The sequence below is a fragment of the Protopterus annectens genome, chromosome 16.part0 (assembly GCF_019279795.1).
Source record: "Protopterus annectens isolate FY-2018-M chromosome 16.part0, PAN1.0, whole genome shotgun sequence".
Lineage (NCBI taxonomy): Eukaryota > Metazoa > Chordata > Ceratodontiformes > Protopteridae > Protopterus > Protopterus annectens.
This window is the reverse complement of record NC_056750.1, coordinates 554,935,238-554,958,421: the sequence shown is the minus strand read 5'-3', so window position 1 is coordinate 554,958,421 and position 23,184 is coordinate 554,935,238. Positions and strand designations below refer to the sequence as shown.

Genomic DNA, 23,184 nt, shown 5'->3' with positions numbered 1-23,184 from the left:
TGGGGCACAAAATGATGTAATATAACATAGACTAGACAGAGCTACTCCTTATTTTTCCAGTGGGTATCAGGTGGGAGATAGACAAGTCATCACCACGAAAGGCCAGAGAAGCATGTCTGTGATATATACTAGCGACTGTCACCGTATTTGTGATATAGTAAGGTAGTGGAAGTTTCTAATGTCTGATGCTAAGTACAAACAGGTGTAAGGAGACGCTCCTAGCTTTGCTTTCAAGAGTGGTAAATCACTGAAGATGTTGTGTTATAAATCGTTAAGCTCTGGAATGACTGATCTAGGTACTGGTGGATATGGTACTTTTCAGTGCAGAACATGTAATATCTGCAATTACTTAAGTAGGGACAACTGCTTCCAACATCCAGATACTGTGCATTTTTAAGAATTTAAGGTTCAAGCTTTCAAGTTAGTTGTTCTTCCAAGCAGGTTGTATACCTTGCCATCTGTGATGTTTACCAACGCTTCTATGTTGGGAAGACTAATAGGTGTTTGAAGGATAGGGTTAGAGAGAATCTCTATAGCATCTCTAAAACAAGTATATATTGTGCTCTGTCTAAACATGTTAAATCAGAAGGGACTTCGCATAGCTTCAAGTTTATGGTGACAGACTGGTTGAGGTTAGAGAGGAGAGATGATGTTAGAACTTACAGAGTGTCTGGAGACTAAGTGGATTTTATTGTTAAGGGCTTAATGAGTATATATCTTTAAGACCAAGCCTCAGGTTACGTGGTTTGAAGAGATGAGAGGGCTATTAAACAGGCTGAAGTTATGTTCTTAGATTTGATGAAGCACCTTGAAGGTGTGAAAGCACTCATCTGTTTTAATTTGTTCTGATTTTAAACAGTGTTTCTACAGTGCTTTATTGTTCAGTGATTTGGATTAGAAAGAGTTTTTATCCACTCTGCCTGGCTGGTTTGTCTACAAATTTGGATTGTTTTACCACCTATTCTGTTTCTTTTTTGCATTACTAAAAAGTATCAGCAGACCAGCTCATATACCTGACAAACAAATAATAATAAACAATAAATATATGTGTGTGTTATATAGTTGTCATTCTTTAGTTATGAGCATTTAAAAGTCCTACCGGCGATTCTAAGAAGTTTTCTGTTACTCTCCTTGTGGTGAAGTACTTGAGCTATGGTTGATGTTTTTTCTTTATTTCATTAAGTTGTGCTTTTACATTGTGTGTGATCTTAGCACAGTGGGGATAGAAAATATGTTCTCATTTCCCGACTGTTGTGCAATCTCAGAATTGGTACATTTAATTAACAAAGAATGTGGCAGCAGTAGGGCAGGACAGTCTTGCCCTCTTGCAAAAAACATCAGTTTTGATGGGTTTATACATAGGTTCATAGGTTCATACTAGGCTATCTGCCCAAGGGCATTTATACGCCCTAGCCCCCCTTATGTGGGTGGCTTTCCTTTTTTTAGTTGAAAAAAAAATATCTATATTTATTTGTTTGTCCTGCTGTCAAGTGACAGTAATAGTAATCCCTATCTCTGATCTCTCATCCATCCCCCATCCATTGGATTCCTCTTGAACAAGGCAAGAGAGGCCTCCTGTACCTGCCTGATTTTGTCCACAGCATTTGTTCCACTCTCTGTGATGGATGATCTGTCTATGTTGGCTGGTGTGAAGTATGAGTGCTTGTGTGTACAGCCAATTTATTTGAATCTGCTATTAGTTGAGCATGAGTGGTCAGCTGCTTGAGTGTTAGTTTGTTTTGAACACTTAAACTGCAATTACTGTTGCATTAAATGATACATATATGTCAGTGTATACATACATTCATACTAGCACAGCTTTTATGGAACTCCCGACAGCAGCCTCTGGATGAAAGGGTATCTTAGCACAGATGGACAGCTGAAGGATAGCTGTGATGCACCAAGGAAGGTCTTTTCAAAGATGAATTAATACATTAACAGCACATCTGTTAAATCTAGGGGACCCTCCTCAGTGGTGTGGCAGTAAGTCAGATGACAGTCAAGAGATCAAGTTCAAAAAGGCTAAGTCTTGAAATAACCATGGTACCAAATGAGGCCTGACTCCTGGAATCGCAGTCCAAGCAAAAATGCTTGCTGAAAGTGTTAAGCAACTGTGATGAAGGCATTTCTGAAGCACACAATGGAACCAGCAAAACCCCCCAGTGGAGCCTCCACTGAATGCAAAATTTTCAAATGGACAGTCAGTCACAGGGTGGGAAAAATAAATCAGCATAACACTTTACTTGAAAGGGTTTATTTTGGAAACTGACAGCTTTTCCTCCTTTGCGACAAAGGAGATAAACAGTTGTTCTGTCCTCCCACACTTGTTCAATCACTTTGGGTAGAACCTGAGCTGATGTTGCATGTGCAAGGTGTGGATGTCTTTCATTTCCCAAGTTTCTTCCCCTGCAAAGAAAAATGTGACCTAAAGGGACTGGTGTAAAGTCAATTCTGATACATTTGTGTGGAAAAACAGGTTGATCCTAAGGGGCACTTTATCCCTGGTAAAGACCAGATGTGGTGACCTGTACATTAGGATCTGAAATTTCAAGATCTTGTAAGCTGAATTTGCCACCAAGGAAAGTGTTCTCCAGGGTAACCACTTAAAATAACAGGATAAATACTGTCAAGTCCTGAAACACGGCGGCAAAATGACTGAAAATCCAGACTTACACATACCAAGTCCAAGACTGATTTTTTTTTTTCTTTTGAGTTTTGAGACTAAGCAATCCAAGTCTCACTATTTCCATAGAAAGCCATTTCCAGCAGGTAAACTTCAAACTCACTTATTCATAGGTTTCAAACAGCAGGCAAGGAAGCCTGTCAAGTCATGAAGTTTCCATCCCAAGGAAAAAAAGAGTACACCATGACTGGTGGCACAAAAGTATGACCACAGCACAGGTGACCTGGTTTGATGGAAGATGGCCATGCTAATCCTGGGGGAAAGATGCATGTTGAGGAGGTTAGATCTCTTATTGCGCCTTGGTGGGGACCAGGTCTTGGACAGATCAAGGACTCAGCATGCAGAGAAAGTATAGCTACTCTACAGCCTGGGGCAAGAGCATCTTCAAATCATCTCACTGCCTAACCAGTCTACTAAGTCAGAATGCTGGGGGTGGGGGACTGGGATATGAAAAAACCCTGGTGAACCAGAAAGAATATGTGACGCTGCCAACTCTGGCTCCACTCTACATCTCCATCATGAAAACACCCACAATAGCTTTCATCAGTGGGTAATACTGGTGTGAAGCACTGACTTCCCCAATCCTCTTCCCTCCCATTGGGTGGCTGCAAGAAGAGGTTGGATCTATGGTAGACAGCCATGCAACCGATGGCCATCTGAAAGGGTGAAGGGAAGAAATAGCACACATGCATATTGGTCAAGCAATAACTAAGATTCAAATCACTTGCAGCCGAAGTGAAAAATGCCCACAATCTGAATGACAAAGAATAACTGTCATAACTCTATGCCTAAAGGGAGAACATTTTACACTTGTTAAGTTACATCTGTGTGGTGGAAGGCCTCCTGCAACATAAGTAACATCTGAAACCACAGTCAGAAAATCCAACAGGAGCAAAGGACCTACAAGAATATCCAGGTCATAACATGAAGCCACCTGCACCCTCCTCCTAACAATGGCAGAAATCCCTGGAGTGAACCTGGAAAGCTTTCTATACTATGAGAGTCCAGAAAACCTGACACCGCAGCCATCTTGGCTATCAAGTAGGGAAACAGGATTATCTTTGAACTGATTTTTATGTTGTACTGAGAGATAGAAACAAACTGAATGGTAGGAAGAAACACAAGAAGCTGGCTAGTCACAGAATGAAGAACACATTCATTGCTATCTCCCCTTTTACATCATGCAGAAGAGAGAAAATCTGAGTGCCAAACAGGCCAACCTCAGGGGTGTTCCACATCACGGAAACATGAACCAAACAATTCCTGAATACTCAGCAATGGGATACGACTGCTGAAACTGCTCAGTAAATAGCCGAGAAGCTTATGCATCTGTCTAGTCTCCCACTGCCAAGACCTGCAATGCCTTCCTGCATAGGGGGGTATGAGGGCTTAGCCTCTTGCTTGTTTAGGTATCACACAATGGACTTACTGTTAGACTAAATCAGCAACAGCCTTAGATGCAGCTTTTCCTTCGAGGCACTCAAGGCCAGAACAATTGCATAAGGCTCTCACTGGATGATACAGAGTCCTCTTCACCAGGGCAATCACTTAGAAGAAGCTGACATGGGCTCCCTCGCTCCATAAGCAAAACATCCACCATAACTACTTGAAACAGGTTTTGTTGCAAGAAAGGGAAGCTATGTTTAGACTGGAAGGAAGAGCCCACAACTCCAGGGCACTGCAACAATAGACTGACACCAACAGAACACTCATGACTGTGTGGCGACTCCACAGTCACTGAAACTTCAGAGTCTTCTGTAAAACCTGCATCCTCATATGACATGTGTGAAACTCAATGGGCACTGTAAAGGGCACAGTGAACATTACGCAGACTCTCCTCTGTATTACTAAAAGACTGCCAAGGCCATGTCTTCTAAATATTCCAGAGACAAAGATAATCAAATACTGGTGAAAGCATTTTGCTCTGTTCTAATGAAGGCAAGCCCCAGATGAGATCAGAGGAGACCTCTCCCAATTGCTGATGGCTACCACCCACACTGTTCAATTATGGCTGCCTTCAACTCAAGATATCCCACACCAGGGAGTCTCTCTTCAATGCTACCTGCAGGCGGTCATCCAGGTAGAGGAACACAAACATTCTTTTCATGAAAGGTTTCCTCCGCAATGCGAACACCCCTCTAACCATCAGGACAGCAAACGACAGATGAACTGGCAAAGCAATGCTCATACAATGAAAATCAAGGAGCTTTCCTGTATTAGTCCCAGACACCTTGCATTAGTAGGGAGGCATGATCCCAGGGAGAATCACCATCCAGAACTTTTAGTTATGTACTTACCATAACTTTAGATGTTTGGGATCCATCACACCTACATTCTGTACTGATGGGTTTGGAGCCGATCCTCAGCTCCAACTCGGCATGCTATACTATAGAGCGAAGTCTCTTATTGGCTGAGCTATCCTACATCCCAGGATGCACCACCACTGTTTCCCCAGATCTTGTTTGTCCGCACACATGCACACACACACATAGACTGTTGATATAACATTGCCAGGTGTTTCAAGATGAAACAGCTGAACTCGACCCGTCCGGTCTCTTCTGATCTCCAAGGCAGGGGGAAGGAGGGTGGGTTATTAGGAATGTAGGCGAGATGGATCCCAAACATCTAAAGTTATGGTAAGTACATAACTAAAAGATGTTATGTGATCCTATCTCTCCTACATTCTGTACTGATGGGACAGCATCCCTAGCACCTGATTCCTGGGTGGCTCACTGGAAAACACTCCTAAGAACTGTGGAACCGAAGGAAGCTCGCCCCCGAGATGCCACGTCCAATTTGTAATGAGAAATGAAGGTGTGAGGAGAAGACCACATAGCCGCAGCACAAATGTCACTAATGGCAAGCTTAGAATGAAAAGCTGCTGAAGTAGCCATAGCCCTGGTAGAATGAGCTTTCACAGTAGATGTAAGCTCTTTATTAGAAATGAAGTAAGTATGACTGATACAGTCTATGATCCACTTGGCAATAGTGACTTTCGTGACGGCTTTGCCCAATTTATTGTCCGAAAAGGACACAAACAACTGATCTGTTTTCCGTGTTTGCGCGTCGTCTATCCAAATAGAAGCGCAATTGCCTATGAACATCTAAGGTGTGAAAGATGTATTCTGCTCTATCTGAGTACTTTGGGAAGAAAACTGGAAGTTCCAATGACTGTTGCAGACAAAAACTAGAACAAACCTTAGGAACAAAGGATGGATTCGGTCTGAGGGATACTCTATCCTTGTGAAAAAACAGGTATGGTGGTTTGACACATAGTGCTTGAAGTTCCGAAAACACTTCTGGCTGATGTAATTGTGACTAAGAAAGCAGTCTTCCAAGAAAGAAATTTCAAGTCACAAGTTGCTGCTGGTTCGAAGGGGGAAGAGGTCAAAGCACCTAGCACAACATTAAGGTCCCATGGTGGAGCGGGATGAGATATCGGGGGCCGAAGCAGCCCAGCACCTTTCATGAAGGCTTTACACAACTTGTTGCTCATCAAAGGTGGTTCTATGCTCTCATGAAAATTGGAAATAGCTGCCAATTGAACCTTAATGGTAGAAACCGAAGAACCTTGATTGAACAGAGAAGCTAAAAACTTCAGAACTTCTGATACCGGGACAGTTATGGGATCTAATCCCCGGAGTTGGGCCCAAATAGCAAATCTCTTCCATTTGCTGTTATACATTTTCTTAGTAGAATTCTTGTGGGCCGAGGACAAGATATGTATGACTTCCGGATCCAAAGCGTAGTTCCTGACTAAGGTCGGAAGAGGAGGAGCCAAGCTGTTAGCTTCAATGAGTGGAGGGACTGGTGATGCAGTCCCGACTGATGGGTCAAGAGGTCTGGAACTTGGTCCAAGAACCATGGACCGTCCAGTGCATATTTCCGAAGAAAGGGAAACCAGACTTGACGAGGCCAGTATGGGGCAATTAAAATCATTTTGCTCTCCAAGCGAATTGCCTTCTGTATCACCTTGGGAAGAAGGGGAACCGGTGGAAAGGCGTATAGCAGGCCGGTGGGCCAAGCTTGGACTAGGGCGTCCTTGGAAATCTCCCCCGGAACTGGGGTGAGAGAGAAGAACTGTTGGCATTTCGAATTGAGGGGAGTTGCGAATAGGTCGCAACAAGGAGTTCCCCATCTTCTGAAAATCTGAGTTGCCACTCTGCCGTTCAGAGACCACTTTCTCGCGTGGGAGAGAACAGTTCTGCTCACTCTGTCGGCTATCACATTGGATCTCCCTGGAATGTGTGTTGCTACCAGAGAACGTTTGGTTGCAATCGCCCAATCCCATACCTTCATGGCCTCTCTGCAAAGGGGGTAGGATATGGTCCCTCCCTGCTTGTTCAGGTACCAGACTACTGACATGTTGTCGGACTGAATGGCAATCATGCCCTGGGGGAGGTAACTGTGTAGTGCTTGCAGTGATAGAAGCACCGCCCTCATTTCCAGTATGTTGATGTGGAGGAAACTCTCGTCCGATTGCCACTTGCCTTGGACTGACCTGCCCAGATAATGTCCCCCCCACCCCATCTGGGAGGCGATCCGTAGTCAATGTGGCCACTGGAGGTGGTGGAACGAAGGGTCGCCCCTGATCCAGATTGGAGGAAAGAAGCCACCAACGAAGATCCTGTTTGCACGTCTCTGTGATCAGAATGAGGTGACTGAGGGGGAGATCTGATAAGACCACTGGACTGACAGGAGCCACTGGAGAATCCTCATATGTAACCTTGCCAAGGGGACTAGGAGAACGGTGGCCGACATGGAACCTAACAGTTGTAGGACCATCCTGGCTGGGGCTCGGCGTTTGAGGAGCAAGGCTCGAACTTGAGACTGTAATGTTTCTATCCTCTCTGTAGGAAGATAGACCCGCATTTGCTTTGAGTCTATCTCTACTCCGATAAACCATATGCGCTGAGATGGCAGCAACACAGACTTTGTCCAATTGAAGGTGATTCCTAGGGAGTTGCCTAGAGATATAGTGGCTGCTAGGTTTTGTAAGAGTAGACGCCTGGAGGTGGCAGTTAGGAGCCAGTCGTCTAGGTATAGAAACACCTGGAATCCTAGACTTCTCAGGTGAGCAGTCACCACCGCCAAACATTTGGTGAACACCCTGGGGGCTGTGGTGAGACCAAAGGGCAGTGCACGAAACTGGAAATGACTGTCTCCCAGGCTGAAGCGCAAGTGTCTCCTGGACGCCTGATCTATCAGGATGTGATAATAGGCGTCCTTGAGATCTATGGAGCACATCCAAACACCCTTCTCCAGCAGCGGGAGAATGGATTTTAAGGTGACCATCCGGAACTTGGACTTCTTGACAGATCGGTTTAGTTTGCTGAGATCCAAAATGGGCCTCAAGTCCCCGGTCTTTTTTGGCACCAAAAAGAATCTTGAGTAAGTCCCTAATCCAGTCTGGCCTTCGGGGACCGGTTGGATGACTCCTTTTTGAAGCAGCTTTGAGATTTCGATGGCTGCGAGATCCCGTTGACTGGGTGGTGGGTCCGGGATTTTCTGGGAAGGTGGGGGGGTTGAGAAAAGGGGATGGTGTAACCTCCGGCGATGATTCGGAGCACCCATCGGTCCTGAGTGATACTCTCCCAGGCCTTTAGGTGCTTGACCCGACTGGCTCCGGAGCTGCACAGTCGGGCAATCCTTCAGGGATGCTGGAAGGTTGAAGAGCCACGAAAGGACTCGCGGTCTCCAGTGTTGCGGGGGCCTCCGCCTCTGGGACGGCGTCTTCCTGAAGAATTTCCCCTCCTCTGCCTCTAGAAGGGGATCGCCCTGCTGTGAGGAGTAAGCCTTTTGAGATTTACGGAACCACATTTTCCCACCTCTTCTAGCCTTGGGATAAGGCCTGAAGGGAGTGGAAAACTGTGCCCCTCTGGCAGTCAAAGTCTTACCCTCTTGTTCACAGCGGTCAAGGTGTCCTTTACCTTGGGTCCAAACAGAGGACCCATCAAGGAGCGTCGGCAAAGGAAGACTTGAAGGCTTCCTCCGCCAAGTGACACAGGCGGAGCCAGGCTTGTCTCCGTAGAGCAACACCTGTTCCAGCCTCTACCCTCGGCTACATACGAAATGAGCCTCATGGACGAGTTCTATAATGATGATAAGGTAGCCAGCTGAGAGCTAACCGTCTGGGCCAACTACTCAGGTAGATTACCAGAGAGGGTATCTGAAAGTTCCTTGACCAGATCCCTCTGAAGTCTAGTGAAGTGCGTCAGATAATTCAGAGACCTTAAAGTAAAGGCTGCTGAAGTAAGGGTGCGCTTCCCGTACCGATCCATGCTCATGGACGCCTCTGCCACATCTTGTTGGGTAGCAGATGCCACCACCAGGGCATCTACAGCCACACCTTTGGAGAGAAATTCCTTTTCGGGGGGGGGGGGCTGAAAGAAATTTATCGGGGCAAGCTGGCACCGGTTCCACAGAATCCGGTGCCCCCATGCCGAGAGATCAAATCTAGAAGCTCATCGAAGGGCGGAGACACCCAGGAGGCGGAGGGCTGAGCCCCGAAGGCCTTGAGGAATACCGACTCCTCAGCAGAAGGGGGTTTGGCCTGCCAGTCGCCTCGTTGCTTCAGGATTTCTAAGATGTCCGCAAAGGAGACATTATCCGAGGACGACTTGGGGGACCCCTCCGCATCATCGAGGTCGGTGTCCGAAGTGAGAGACTCGTCAGGGGAGTCGACGTGCTTCCTCTTGCACTGTCTCTTCCTTGGGGGTTCCTCCGAAGACAGCTCGGAAGGACCTCCAGGAAGGGGGGAACTCCCAATGGGGGTGACCTCAGGCCCCAGGGCTCCGCTGTCTTGAGACAGGGGGACAACAAAGGAGGCAGTCTCCGTGCCAAGGGAAGGTGCCGGAGAGACGGTTGAGGTGGCCAAAGCACTCCTCATGGCCCTGAAGGCCGGACCCCCAGAGTCCTTGGAAGGTCCGACCCCCGGGGCCACAACAGTAGACGGCACTCCCGCAGCCGACGCACAGAGAGGGAGGCTTGGAACCGAAAACATCGGTTCCGAAGCGTCACCCCCGGGGCCGACCGAGGAGGTCCGAGTACCAAACTCCGATCCAAAGGTCGGGGTTACAGTAAGGGTCGGAGCCAACCCGAAACCCTCCATCGGCTCCACCAGCACCGGCTCCAACGGTGCCGAGGCTGTTGGAGGAGGAACTACAATAACAGGGTGGGCAATCGGCTCCGGAGCCGACTGGGCTGGAGCCGAAACCAACCTTTGAAAGACAGGAGACTGAAACAGCCTTTGAAGTACCCTGTCGATGTCCGAATCAGACATCCTCGAAGGGAGAGAAGGAAATTAGATGGCAGCTGAAATTAAATGCAGCTTGCCTTCCAGGTTTAAACGAAATGATCCCCACCAAACCTCTGATTAGGAATACTTGACTTTCACATGGGCTACAGATGCGCATTGTCCCTAAAATTCCATTTATTTTCATACTTGTACAATATTCAACATCCAATATGTATTATATTTGGATTAGGAAACACTTTTTAGGTATTATTGTTAGTGTTCCAATAATAATTGTTGCTTTTGTTATGAATTTCCACTTCTTTGGAAATGGCTTACACCAATATTATTTTTCTTTGACAGTTTATTGTAATATGTTTTACTGTGGTCTTTACCTCTATTCAATCGAGGTTTATTTGCAGTATATTAATACTTAGTTTTGTACAAGGATTAGTTTTTAAACAATTTTAATGTATAACGTTAGGTTTATTACATTATTTGTTATATATGCATTATTTGTGAGGAAACCAAATACTGTGTGTTTAAGAAATTGGTGAGGGTGCAGTTTTTAATCAATTAATTTTGGCGTTTTTTTAAGTACTTAAAGGGAGTGTTTAGGTTTGTTAATTGTTCTGAGGAAGTGTATTTTATACATGAAAGCGCTCAACTAACTGTTTGTGGATTGTCGTATTAAAGAGCTTTGGCTTTTTTTCTTTCAATCAAGTGTGGATCGTGGTTCTTACTGTGGTTTTGGTGTGCTGTGCAGTTTATTGTTGTACCCACAGTGACTTTTTGGAAATCCTCGAAGACCGAGAAGAGATCGAACGAGTTCGAGTCGACTTCTCCACCGGTTCCGAAGGACTGGGGGACCGGCTCCAAATGGTCTCGATAAATATCGGTGCCGAGGGAGACTCCACAACCAATGCAATTTCCCTCGGAGCCTAAGAAGACTTCGGCGCCGAAGGGGAAGAGTCTGAGCGGGTGACTCTCATCGGCTCCGAAGGCAGAGGAGCCGATGAAGGTGACCCGCCTCTCTAGCCATCGGCTCCGAAGCCAGAGGAGTCGAGGCTGGAGGCATCGAGGCAGACCGTTCCGCCCTCGGCTCCGAAGTCCGTGGAGCCGATGGAGAAGCCTGCTGAGATTTCTTTTTGGCCAGTTCCAACGGGCTGGTCGGAGCCGACGATTTCTTTTTTTTTGAAGGTGAAGAGGAAGAAGATAAAGCCTCCTCAAAAGAAGGTGAAATAAGCCCTTTTAAAATTAATTTGTTTTTCCTCTCTTGGAGGACTCGGGAGGAAAAAGCGTGACAAACGCTGCATGACTCCTGGAGATGTTTAGGGCCTAAACAATATACACACAACGAGTGATCGTCTGTTATTGACATTTTATAGCTGCATTTACAGCACTTCTTGAACCCAGATGGTCTGTGCTCTTTCGACATACTGACAGCCAAACACTACCACAAAGGAGAAACTTTTTCCAAAAATCTTTGTGAAGAAAACAAATACATAAGGACAAGACCCCTAGTATAAACGGGATACTTGACCAACTAACACTACAACAAGACTCACACTAATTTCACTTCACGCGAGGGCCGCAGCGAAGGCCCTCTAACTTAAACGGGATCCTTCCCTCAAAACAAGACAAATTCACCACAAAAATATTCTAATAACCAGTCACACAACAACGATAGCTGTTAAAACAGCTTTTGGGTAGATTAATCAAAAATTTCTGACAGAAATTTTAGAAGAAATAACAACTTAGCTCAGCCAAGTCCGAGACCACGTCTTTGCTGTAAAGCGGCAAACGAGATCTGGGGAAGGAGTGGTGGTGCATCCTGGGATGTAGGATAGCTCAGCCAATAAGAGACTTCGCTCTATAGTATAGCGTGCCGAGTCGGAGCCGAGGATCGGCTCCGAACCCATCAGTACAGAATGTAGGCGAGATAGGATCACATAACATCTTAAAATTTCAGATGTGCTCACTGAAGTCATTAAGATCCAGGATGGGAGGGACATCTTCCATTAACTATGGAACAAAAAGGCAGAAATAAAACCCTTGGTCCTTCTTCCAAATGAGGGAAAAACCTCTACTGCTTCTACAAGACAAGATTATTATGGAACCAGACTGGTCTCCGAGTGGATCCCTTTCTGGGGAGAATCCAATAACTCTTAAGATATAATAGCTTATGATCACATTGAACACCTACTTGTCCTTTATGATGCTCAGTCAAAAGTCATCATCCTAAGTGACTTGGCTGGGTAACTGTGTGTGTGTGTGTGTGTGTGTGTGTGTGTGTGTGTGTGTGTGTGTGTGTTTTGGGGGGGGAACAAGCAGGACTATCTGAAGGGGCTTATTTCTTTCTTTTGTGGGCTAATGACTCCAGAAAATTGAAGACAGGAGCCTAAAGGTTGGTTGTAAAGACCCTCTACCATGGTGACAATCTACTTCCGCGTCAGGTGGTTAATGTCAGGTGTGAAAGACGTTACAGAGTAAACTACTTCAAAAAAAAAGACAGTATGGGCTTGTCAAAGTTCTTCTTAAGGGAAAGAAATCTTTAGTCACATCATCCTCTTCAGGCACATTTCTGTGTCTACTGTCCCCTATATTATGTAAAGGCATTAGAATCACTCAGTTAAAACTGCAGTAAGCAACATGGAAGCCAATGTTAGATTGTCTTGACCAAGTCTTCTGTTAGCCTAAAATCATGAAGGCCTGACAGGTTCAGTATCTGACCCACTACAGAGAAATGAAACCTGAACAGGGGAGACAAACATAACAGGGATCTTAATCCCAACATGATACAGTAAAACTCTCTTTCTAACCTGTCTTGTTTTGTTCTTTAGACCATATGACAAGAGTTAATTTATTAAAATATTTAAGCCCCTGGGTTCTGTGCTGGACTGAAAAAAATCAAAAAGGGGTCCACTCAAGAAAGCCTGTTTAGGACCTCACTCCACTCAGCAAAGGGCTTCCAGAAGGCAAATTGCCTTCTAGGATGCCACAGATGCAGAATGTACGAACTGTCAGGCAGCATAAACAGCATCAATAATGACTTAGTGTAATGAGGGATATGGCCTAGTGCTCCACCCTTCTTTTGCTTTTCAAGATACTTAATTCAGGCTTTTTTTTGGTGGGGGGGGGGCACAACAGTCTACAGAAAATTAATCAGCTTCAATGTTTATCCAAAAGGGGTCAATCCACTAGGAAGCTATATGAAGGGAAGTCTCATTACTTTTATCTATTTCAGAGACAACAGTTTCCAGACTAGCTGACTCCTCAGAAAAGGTTAAGAGAAGACCCACACCCCTTCACACTGTGGTAGGCATATGTAAACATGAATGATGTGTATGTGAAGGGTCCTATGGTACGCACAAAGGGTGAGTACCAGTGCTTGAGGCAGCCCTGCCAATAGTGATGAAAGCACACAAAGTCTATACTGGGCCCAATGCTATAGTAAAGACCATGTTCACTAAAGCTGCTCTTCTGCACCCATAAGGACAGGTTTAACCAGACTTCTCACAATTGTCATAAATCTAGGGACCTGATGCACAGACCATGGTGCAAGAGGAACTCATGACTCCAGCACACTCAATGCTATCCATTCCTGTTGAGATAGTCCTCCTACAAAGGTCTGGGTTTTTGTGTGTTGTATCCTTCCACAAATCCCTGCACTAGTCACTTTCAACTACCACCATTATCTGATTAGTGAGACAAGAGAAGCTTCTCTATCCTTCATGTAGAATGGCCAGACTGAAATACTTTCCCCTGTGCCAATGTTATGTTCCTTTCCTATGTAGTACCGACAGTGCTGGTGCAGGTTAGGATTGCAATTTGGTGGCTAAATGGGTGTTTTCCATTTTGGTGCGGAGGACTACAAACTCCAGAACTTGTCTATGATGAACCTAATATAGACTATCCAAAAGGAAAAAAATGGCAGGTTCAGTGGCAAAACTAACACTCCCTTGTGAGACTGAGGGCTTCTGTGAAGCAAACAACTAAACTGGACTGAAAGAAAGGACAGTCCCAATCATAAATCCAAGCAAAGATGGTCTCCAGTTTTACAGCACATGTTAAACTGCACTTTTGTCATTGCCTGATATGGATCCTTGAGCCAGACTTCATTTTCAACACAGGCAATGTTTTTAAACAACAATCAAATTCAAAGCATACTTTTATGAAGCACAGTGGTCCAAATGAAAAAACTTGTTTATGCAACCTAGTCTCTAACACTTTGTGTACAAAATTTACCAGCTGCTACACAGAAAAAGACACCAAAGAGAAACACACTCCTATTTGCTAAACTGCACTTTCAAAAATAATTGCTGGCAAATGTAATAGCATTCCATTAATCTGGATGTTGCTACATAAAAAGTTTAGTTCAAAACCATTAATGTCTGTACAGCGGCCACTGCTTGCCAAACTGAACCTATCATACTAAAAAGACAGGAAGTTACATGATGGGTTATCACCATCTGCTCTATATTCCTCTCCTTTGAGAAGGCAGAATATTTCACCTGCAGTATCATGGAAGCTGCAAGGTTATAGTGACAATATACCCAGCTAAAAATAAGTAGTGACTGCTGTACAATAACAATGTCCAACAGCACATCATGTAGGAAAAAAATGGATTAAATGGAGGAAACCTATCTAATTAACTTCTGCATGCTCCGTTTCAGTGTTTTGCATATGTAGCATGGTACAAAGTATACCCACAAAACTATCTTCCTCATGAATAAAAAAATGACACCTGAGAATTGTTTCCAAATGTATTTCAGTGATATCCTTATCCATGCCTGCACAGATCGTTACAGCCTTCCCTCTTTCAGAAGCCAATAAAAAAACTCTACACTTCCTTCTCTCTCTCTCTCTCTCTGTATACATACATACATTTTATATATATATATATATATATATATATATATATATATATATATATATATATATATACACATATTACACACACATACATACATATAACACAATAGGTCCAGTCTAGAATATAGTACACTTAGCCACAAAGGGTATTTCTGCAGTTAAGCACAAGCTAAACTAAAATGGGATCACTGGATGTAAACAGGTGTACACTTAGTCTTAGTTCAATGGGTGAAATCACAATCAACAAAACCTCTTCTGGTAGGCAACCCTGTACTCTGAAATATTTAGCTCATTTACTAACTCTTCAGTGTGCACTTCGTTAAAAAAACAACACTCCCACAGAGTTGCTGAGGCTGCCTTACTGAATCACAGCTACCTCTAACCAACACAATAAAATCGAATTTGCACTTATTTAGAGTGTGCAGAGTAGGCTGCACACTGAGCTAATCCTGAAGCCATATCCATGTGTGCATTCAGTTCAGTAGTGTATAGCTAGGAACAGCTTGGTAAGCAACAGTGAGGCTACCCAGTGGCTCAGTGCAGTATACAGAACTGGACACTTTAATTACTCATATAAGCTCTAAATGGAGCCATCCATATGGACTCAAATCTCACTGAGCAGAATGGGAGGATCTCGACAACAGGGATTGCCAAACTCTTCTGTCCAGTTTTGAATCCCACCTCTATTTCCACATCTATTATAAGCTTGGGAACAAGCTTTGCACATCATCCCAGTCAACCTTCTCTCAATTATTATTCTTAGAAATTCACTACCCTGTCTTTCTAATATCTTCATAAGTAAACATACTTTTAGTACTACATTATTTACAAAGCAGTTTCAGGAAAAAAGCTGCCATTAACAGTATATATACATATATTTTTTGAATATTCCTACCTTTACCTTTATCATATCACACTATCTACATCTTAAAAAAGTGAGTCATTTATGTTTGAAAATGGAACAAGTGAAAAAGTCCCCACTGCATTTACATAGTGCCAGCCACGTTTCCAGTTATTTTAAATTCAGTCTTAAAAATACTGATGAAAGTTTTTGACCGTGGTGCAAATGTCCTTTTTACACAGTACTGTGATATATTAATGCTACATGGGTGCAAAGTCTTTGTATCATCATGCCATATTCTCCTGCACCCCTTTCGTATCCGCCACACCATTGCTTAGTTTCTTCACTTTCTTCACTCCCTCTGTCATCCCTGTAGTTGTCAATCTATAAAACAGAAACCAAGAACAGAAACACAGTATTACAAAGGGTGGTAATAACTGTAAGATTCTTTCCAAAGTGCATCTCTCTCCTCATTTCATCACTACTCAACAGTGCTTCCTTAACTTTCTAAACACCATGTACACAAACACACGCACAATAGATATTCTGGTAAAACTACAGAAGCAAAGGTTGCCCTTCATCTGTGGTGTTGATCATACTCCTAACACATGCTCTGGTAGCAATAGATATGTGTGAAATATCATGCATATCTGTAATTATTTTATACACATTGCAAAGGAGTCAACTTGTCTTTCATGCCGACTGTTGCAATCTATCAAAACGCGGCTGTTTAGCTACACCATTAGAATGATACTAAATGAATGACTATCGCAATTAGAGTACGACCAGCTTGTTTCAAGTGCAGATAATGCAAGCATTTTCAAAAATTCTTATTTTTCAGAAAAGAAACATTGAAGAAGCTTCAATAACATTTTAAGTGACCACTAACAGTACTAAAACATGCACTGATTTTTGATCTTTGTCCTTGACTATTTTAATTTTGTCCCTGATTTGTGAATTAAGATGCCGAAAGTTATCCTAAGATGTATGTGACCAGAAAGAAAGGTATGAATGTGACAAATTACATTCACTACACAGGAAAAAAAAAGCAAAAACCTGCTGGGAGTGGCAGAAAACTCCTGTGAAAGAATAGGAAAATCCTGAGGAAGCAATTCTAGGATAGTCAAACAAATGTCTTCACACAGCCAGAAAATGTGATAGAGGCTGTACAAACAGCTAGAAGGATATAGTGTTACCACATACCAGTCACTGGTGAAGGTTTACTTGAAATACTCTGACCAGTCTGGGAAGCAGCACCTGACATAGCCAGGATGAAAACAATTTAAAGAAATGGTACAAAGGCTGCAAAGTTTCCCCACAACATGTCACATGGAGGCATAGACTGATGTACCTCAGTATAAATACACTGAAGATGAGGAAGAATAATCTTCTCATAGTTGTACAGCATAAACAAGGTGGAGAAGGCTAGTACATTCAAAAAATTGACATTTACAAATGAAAGGGTGATGCCTGGAGACAGCAAAAGAATAGGCAAAGGTTAACCACAGAAAGTGTGAAAAATGCAAAGAATGATCTCACAGAAGAAAAGGTGATGGGGTAGGAAACAGAAAATGAGCTCAACTGCACAAGGAAGTGATACACAGTAGGAAGGAAACAAGGAAATGTGGTGTTTTCAGTAGTCAAAGAACTGAGCAGACCAAATAGAACTAGTTGGACTGTTGCCAATGTGCAGGTCTGCAAAATACCTGAACTTGTAGCAGACGTCTGAAAGTGTTTTGCATATCCTGAAAAAGTATAGTTGTGCAAGTTCCACTTACCTGTAGCAACAGATGTTCGTTCTTAGCTCTCATGGTGGGACAACCTTTCCGGATTTCCTTAGGAATAGGGTTGTGTTTAGCACTTAATCTTTTTTTTTATTTTCAGGCTGAAAGTGATTTCAGTCTTCACTCTCTATCAGTCTTTTTATTTCCCTATGTTCTTTCTGAAACCAAACTATTAGGGAAAATATAATTTTATTTCTTGGATGTTCATACGCAATCCAGGTACTGCCTCTACAGAACAAAGCCTTTTTAGGAAAGCCTAAAGGCTTTTTATTTCCTTTTCTGGGGCGAAGAAAGGTCAACCTATCTCTATATAATTCAGTGCATGTGGGTTGGCCTTTGGTATAATTTTTTTTGTTAAAGCTACCACTGCAAGGCAAATCCAGGGGAAAGCAAAGGCACTTTTCACCAGGGCCTTTTCTTCATCAGTGACATTTTAGAAAGGACTGGACTCAAAGTATTTGACAGGAAGAAACTCAGTCCTCTATCCTTACCTTCACGAAGCAATGCAAATAATCCATTCGCCAGGTGTTCTTGGACCCTTCATCCTCCCTTGTAGGATCTTTTCCTCACTGGAGACATTTTGGAAAGGAGTGGACTTTGAAGTTTTCTACAGACAGCAACTTGGTCCTCCATCCTTACCTTCAATCAACTAAAGAACCAGGCGTTCAAGACAACAAAACGAACCAAAGTATCAACAAAGCTCCAAACGCCAACACATATGCTGTATACTCACAACCAAGAGTCCAACAATAAATGATGCCACATATATGAAGTAATAATATAGATTTAATCCATAAAACAAGTTAAGCGCTTTCACCCACGGTCCATGGGCTTCATCAGAACTAACAAATAACTGTTCGACAACATTTAAATATGCTGGTTTGGCGCCAATTTTACTTCAGCTTCTTAAAGCTATAATACATCATTTCCTTATTTTGTATAATCTAAAAACTTCCTTAATATGAATAAAAAACAGAATTAAATTCTTCTAATCAGCGTCAAACAAATTACCATAAAATATTTAAAAATATACAAATATAAAACATATGTACAATAATGCACTAATAAGCAATAAAAGTACAGTTTTGTACCTACCATAAATGTAGATGTTCGAGGATCCACATTGCTGCAGTCCTAACACTTGGGGTAGTCCGCTGTCCCAGTCGGCCCGAATACCAAAGTATATGGCTGACGTCGGTCAAGGCGCATTAGTCTGACGTCAGGACGTCAGGGTACAAATGCGCATGACCGACGTCATATCCTCAGTCTTTTCTTGCCCCAGATGTCAGAAGACCCTAAAAAGATAAGGCCAAAACCAAAAAACACCAAACACTCCTGCACCAAATATATGTACAATATATACAAAATTACAAGAGTATAACCTCACCCACACAACCACCCCTAAACACAGAGGGAAGGAGGGAGGTAAATTGGACTGCAGCAATGTGGATCCTCGAACATCTACATTTATGGTAGGTACAAAACTGTACTATGTTCTTCATTCCACATTGCTGCAGTCCTAACACTTGGGTAGAATCCCAAAGCAGAGGTAAGGGAGGCTGGCAAATCATAAAGAAGCAGGAGCTGTCAACATGCCTTGCAAAATAGCTGTGGCAAAACCAGCCCTAGATTTAGAGTAGAGAGGAAGGTGGTAATGCTTAGAGAAAGTATGCACTGAACTCCAAGTAGCTGCCTCCAAAATATCCTTAGTTGCCACCCCTTAGAAATGCTGTTGAAGTGGCAGTAGCCCTAGTGGAATGAGGCCTAATCCCAGCTGGAATCTCCTTGCCATGATGGGAATAACAAAATGCAATGCAAAACCCAATCCACTTAGAAATAGTTTGTTTTGACACAGGCTTGCCCTGAGAACTCAAAGCAAAAGAAACAAACAACTGCTGAGACTGCCTAAAATCCTTAGTCCTGCTTAAATAATAACGCAACTGCCTGTGTACATCTAAAGTGTGCAAAATCTTTTCCCCTTATTTTGGGGATCTGCATAGAAAGTAGGCAAATGAATAGTTTGGTTTAAAGCCACACTAGAAACCACCTTAGGCATAAAGGAAGGATTAGTGCGTAATGATACCCTATCCTTATGGAAAATCAAAAAGGCTCAACCGCCATAAGGGCCTGCAATTCAGAAACCCTTCTTGCAGAAGTAATGGCCAACAAAAAGCAGTCTTCCATGACAAGTATTTCAATTCAGCAGTAGCAGAGGCTCAAAAGGTTGTAGAGTAAGTTTCTCCAACACAAAATTGAGATCCCAAGCAGGAGTAGGAGCTCTACGTGGGGGTCTTATATTCTTTGCCCCTCTAAGAAATTGCTTGAACAAAGGATGCGAAAACAATGGTGGGTCACAATCATAGTGAGCTGAAATTGCTGCAGCATGAATCTTAATGGAAGAGAAAGACAAACCTTTGTCCAATAACTCAGTAAGATATTGAAGAGCCACACTCAAATTAGGCTCAAATCTCCAAATTCTTTGCTGCACTCCAAAATAAAAATCTCTTCCATTTTTCTGCGTACACTTTCCTTGTACTAGGTCTTCTGGCTTCCATAATCACATTTAAAACTTGTTGAGGAAGTTGAGACCTGCTGTGTTTCAAAACAGAATATGCCAGGCTGTTAGATGAAGAGAGTGAAGCTTGACATTGAGTAGATGACCGTCCCTCTGAGACAACAGGTGCGGAATCAAAGGTAAAGGCCATGGAGGCTTCCTTACCAGACTCCTCAGTAATGGGTACCAGTGTTGCCGAGGCCAATCTGGAGCTATTAAAATCATCCTTGGCTTGTCTTGTCTGACCTTTAGGAGCACCTTTGGGAGAAGAGGCAGAGGTGGAAAGGCATACACATGAAGATTTTTCCAACTGAAAGAAAGAGCATCCACTTTCCAAGCTGTGTGATGAAACCTTTTGGTGCAAAACTTTGGCAGCTGGTGGTTTAGTGGAGAAGCGAACAGATCTATGTCTGGAGTTCCCCATGACACTGTCAATTTCCGAAATACATGAAGATCCAGTTTCCACTCGTGGGGATCCATGATTTGTCTGCTTAACACATCTGCTAAGGAGTTCTGTGCTCGGCAGAAACCTTGCCTGAAGAGTTAGTTGCAAGCTGAGCGCAGTCTCCCATAAAATCATTGCTTGCCTGCATAACGGTAAGAATGTGTTCCCCCTTGTTTGTTGATGTACCACATGACAGTTGTGTTGTCTGTTAGAATCAACACCTGCCCTGGAAGAAGTAACTCCTTGAAAGCCATTAATGCAAACTGGACTGCTAACATCTCCTTCATGTTGATATGTAGATGCTGCAGTCTGGCAGGCCACTTGTCTTGTATCCACTTTCCATTCAGATGAGCTCCCCAAGCTATGTCTGAGGCATCTGTCGTTAGAATCTGACTCGCCTCTGGCCGGGTCACAGAGAGTCCCTTGTTTAGGTGACATTCCTGAGCCCACCACAAAAATTCCTTTTGAATGCAAGGTATTATTTGAATGACAGTGTCCAAATCCTGGCAGTGCTGTGTCCATACAGTTTTGAGATACCATTGCAGCTTCCTCATATGCAGTTTGGCATTGGGAAGCACCAGAATACAAGATGCCATGAACCCTAAGGCTTGAAGGACTGTCCTTGCAGTCAGCCCGGACTGAAGAGATAGTTGATGGAAGTAAATGAAAAGATTCTTTTGTTTGTCCGGGGTTAAAAAGGCCATCTGGGCTGCTGTATTCAGTCTCACACCCAGAAAGCACATGTCTTGAGAGGGTACTAGACTGGACTTTATTTCGTTCACAGAATACCCTAGGCATCTTAGCACTGCTATCACATATTCCAAATGCTGTAAAAGGTCTTCCTTTTCTTGAGCCAGAATCAGGCAGTCGTCCAAGTAAGGATAGATTTGTATTCCTTTTAGCCTGAAGTAAGCTATCACTGGAGCCAGAACCTTTGTGAATACTCTGGGCAGTAGATAAGCCAAAGGGCAATGCAGAGAACTGATAATGGGAATTCCCAGCTCGAAACGCAGATACTTCCTGCAACTTAGTCTGATAGGCACATGAAGGTAAGCCTCCTTGAGATCTAAAGTTACCATCCAGTGATCTTTGCCCAGCAGAGGTAAAAGCTGTTGTAACGTCAACATTTTGAACTTGGGAACGTCCAGATAAGTGTTGAGGATAGATAAATCCAAAATTGGTCTCCACGTGTTCCCCTTCTTTGGTACTAGGAACAGGCGAGAATAAAATCCTAGGCCCCTTTCTGGCACAGGAACCGGCTGAATGGCCCCTATTTGGAGTAACAGAGAAATTTGCTTGTGAGCCTCTTTTCTTTGTAGAGGAGGAATGTCTGGCATGCCTTTGAAAGGAGGCAAGGTATGGAAATAAAACCTGTAACCGTGGTGAATGATATCCAATACCCATCTGTCTTGGGTAATTAAATTCCAATTTTCTTTGAAAAGAGCCAGCCTTCCTCCCAAAGGTGCTGCCAGACGAGAAAGTACTGGCAGCTGAAAAGGCAGGTCAATGGGTCTGTTTACTTAAAGGACTGACCCCTGCCCTCACCAGAAGACTGAGCAGGTGAACTCCCTGTTCTAGGCCTAAAGGAACCTTGAGCTCTGCCCCTACCACGTCTAGACCTACCCCTAGACTGGGAATCATAAGCAGGATATGTCCATCCCTTAGTAGGCCAATTTCTACTAAACTTGGAGGCTGAACCTGCAAATATCTTTAACAGTCTGCATAGACTTAGCCTTGTCCTCCATTTTCTTTAAAACTGCTTCCACAGGCGAACCAAACAACACGTCAGACTGCAACGGAGCATCCAAAATCCTTGTCTTAACATGCTCAGCTAAATTCTGATCCCTCAGCCAGGCGTGCCTACGAAGAACAGAACCAGTGGCAGCCACCCTCGAAGAGGCCTGCACAGCATCAAAACCACATTGCAAGGAATGCTTACCCACCTGTTCAGACACATGAACTAAATCCTGCAACTCTTTACACTCAATACCTTCCGCCAGAGCATCCACCTTAGACTTCAATTGTGAAAGGAGATAATTTTGATATTTTAACATGTGAAACTGGCAATTCAACGCCCTCATGGCTAAAGTGGAAGAAGTATACACTTTCTTTCCCCATCTATCCAAAGCCCTTGCCTCTTTATCAGGAGGAACAGGATTTTAACAACAGAAGCCTTAACACCTTTAGGCCCCTGAGAAACAGTTTCGGGTCTGCCCTAGGACTCTTAAAAGATACTTATGAGCTTCAGGCACCCTATAATACGTATCTGGTTTAACTGGGGCAGGAGGCAAAGAATCAGGGTTCAGGGAAGCCTCTGCAAAACATCTTCCACCACATCCAGAACAGGAGGTATAGCTAAAGGCCTATGCTGGGGTAAAAAAAAAATTCCCTAAGCCTCTTCCTGGAATCAGAGAAATCTTGACCTTCCCATTTAAAATGCTCCCTCATGGAATGAAGAGTCTCTGAAAAGAAAAATCCTCAGGAGGAGAAGCCAAGGAGTAGAATCATCCACATCAGAATCAGAATAAGGAGGATACTCCTGCAAGTCTTCAGCCGAAGACTCTGAAGCCTCCGAACACTGCTCAAAACTCTCAAGCTCAGGTTCCACCCTAGGCCTCTTATCAGGAGGGGGCATAGAACCTCTAATCATAGTAATCAAATCTTCTGCCATTTTAAGCATATGTTTCTTAGGCAAAGATCCTGAAGAACTAGGAGAGACCCCCACTGAAGTTAAACCTGGCCTGCCTCTCAAAGAAGCCTTGGAAACA

The 23,184-nt window shown here is 43.5% G+C and overlaps 1 protein-coding gene across 1 annotated transcript in view; it reads right to left on the bottom strand.

Annotated features, from left to right (window-relative positions):
* Positions 1-14,070: 14,070 nt before the first annotated feature.
* The window catches only part of LOC122790620 (protein GPR107-like), a 377,399-nt gene continuing 368,285 nt past the window's right edge, over positions 14,071-23,184 (bottom strand). The window contains exon 5 of the mRNA XM_044058145.1: positions 14,071-16,017. Coding sequence (XP_043914080.1) covers positions 15,921-16,017 — 97 coding nt within the window. The 3' untranslated portion in view covers positions 14,071-15,920. The remainder of the gene's footprint in view (positions 16,018-23,184) is intronic.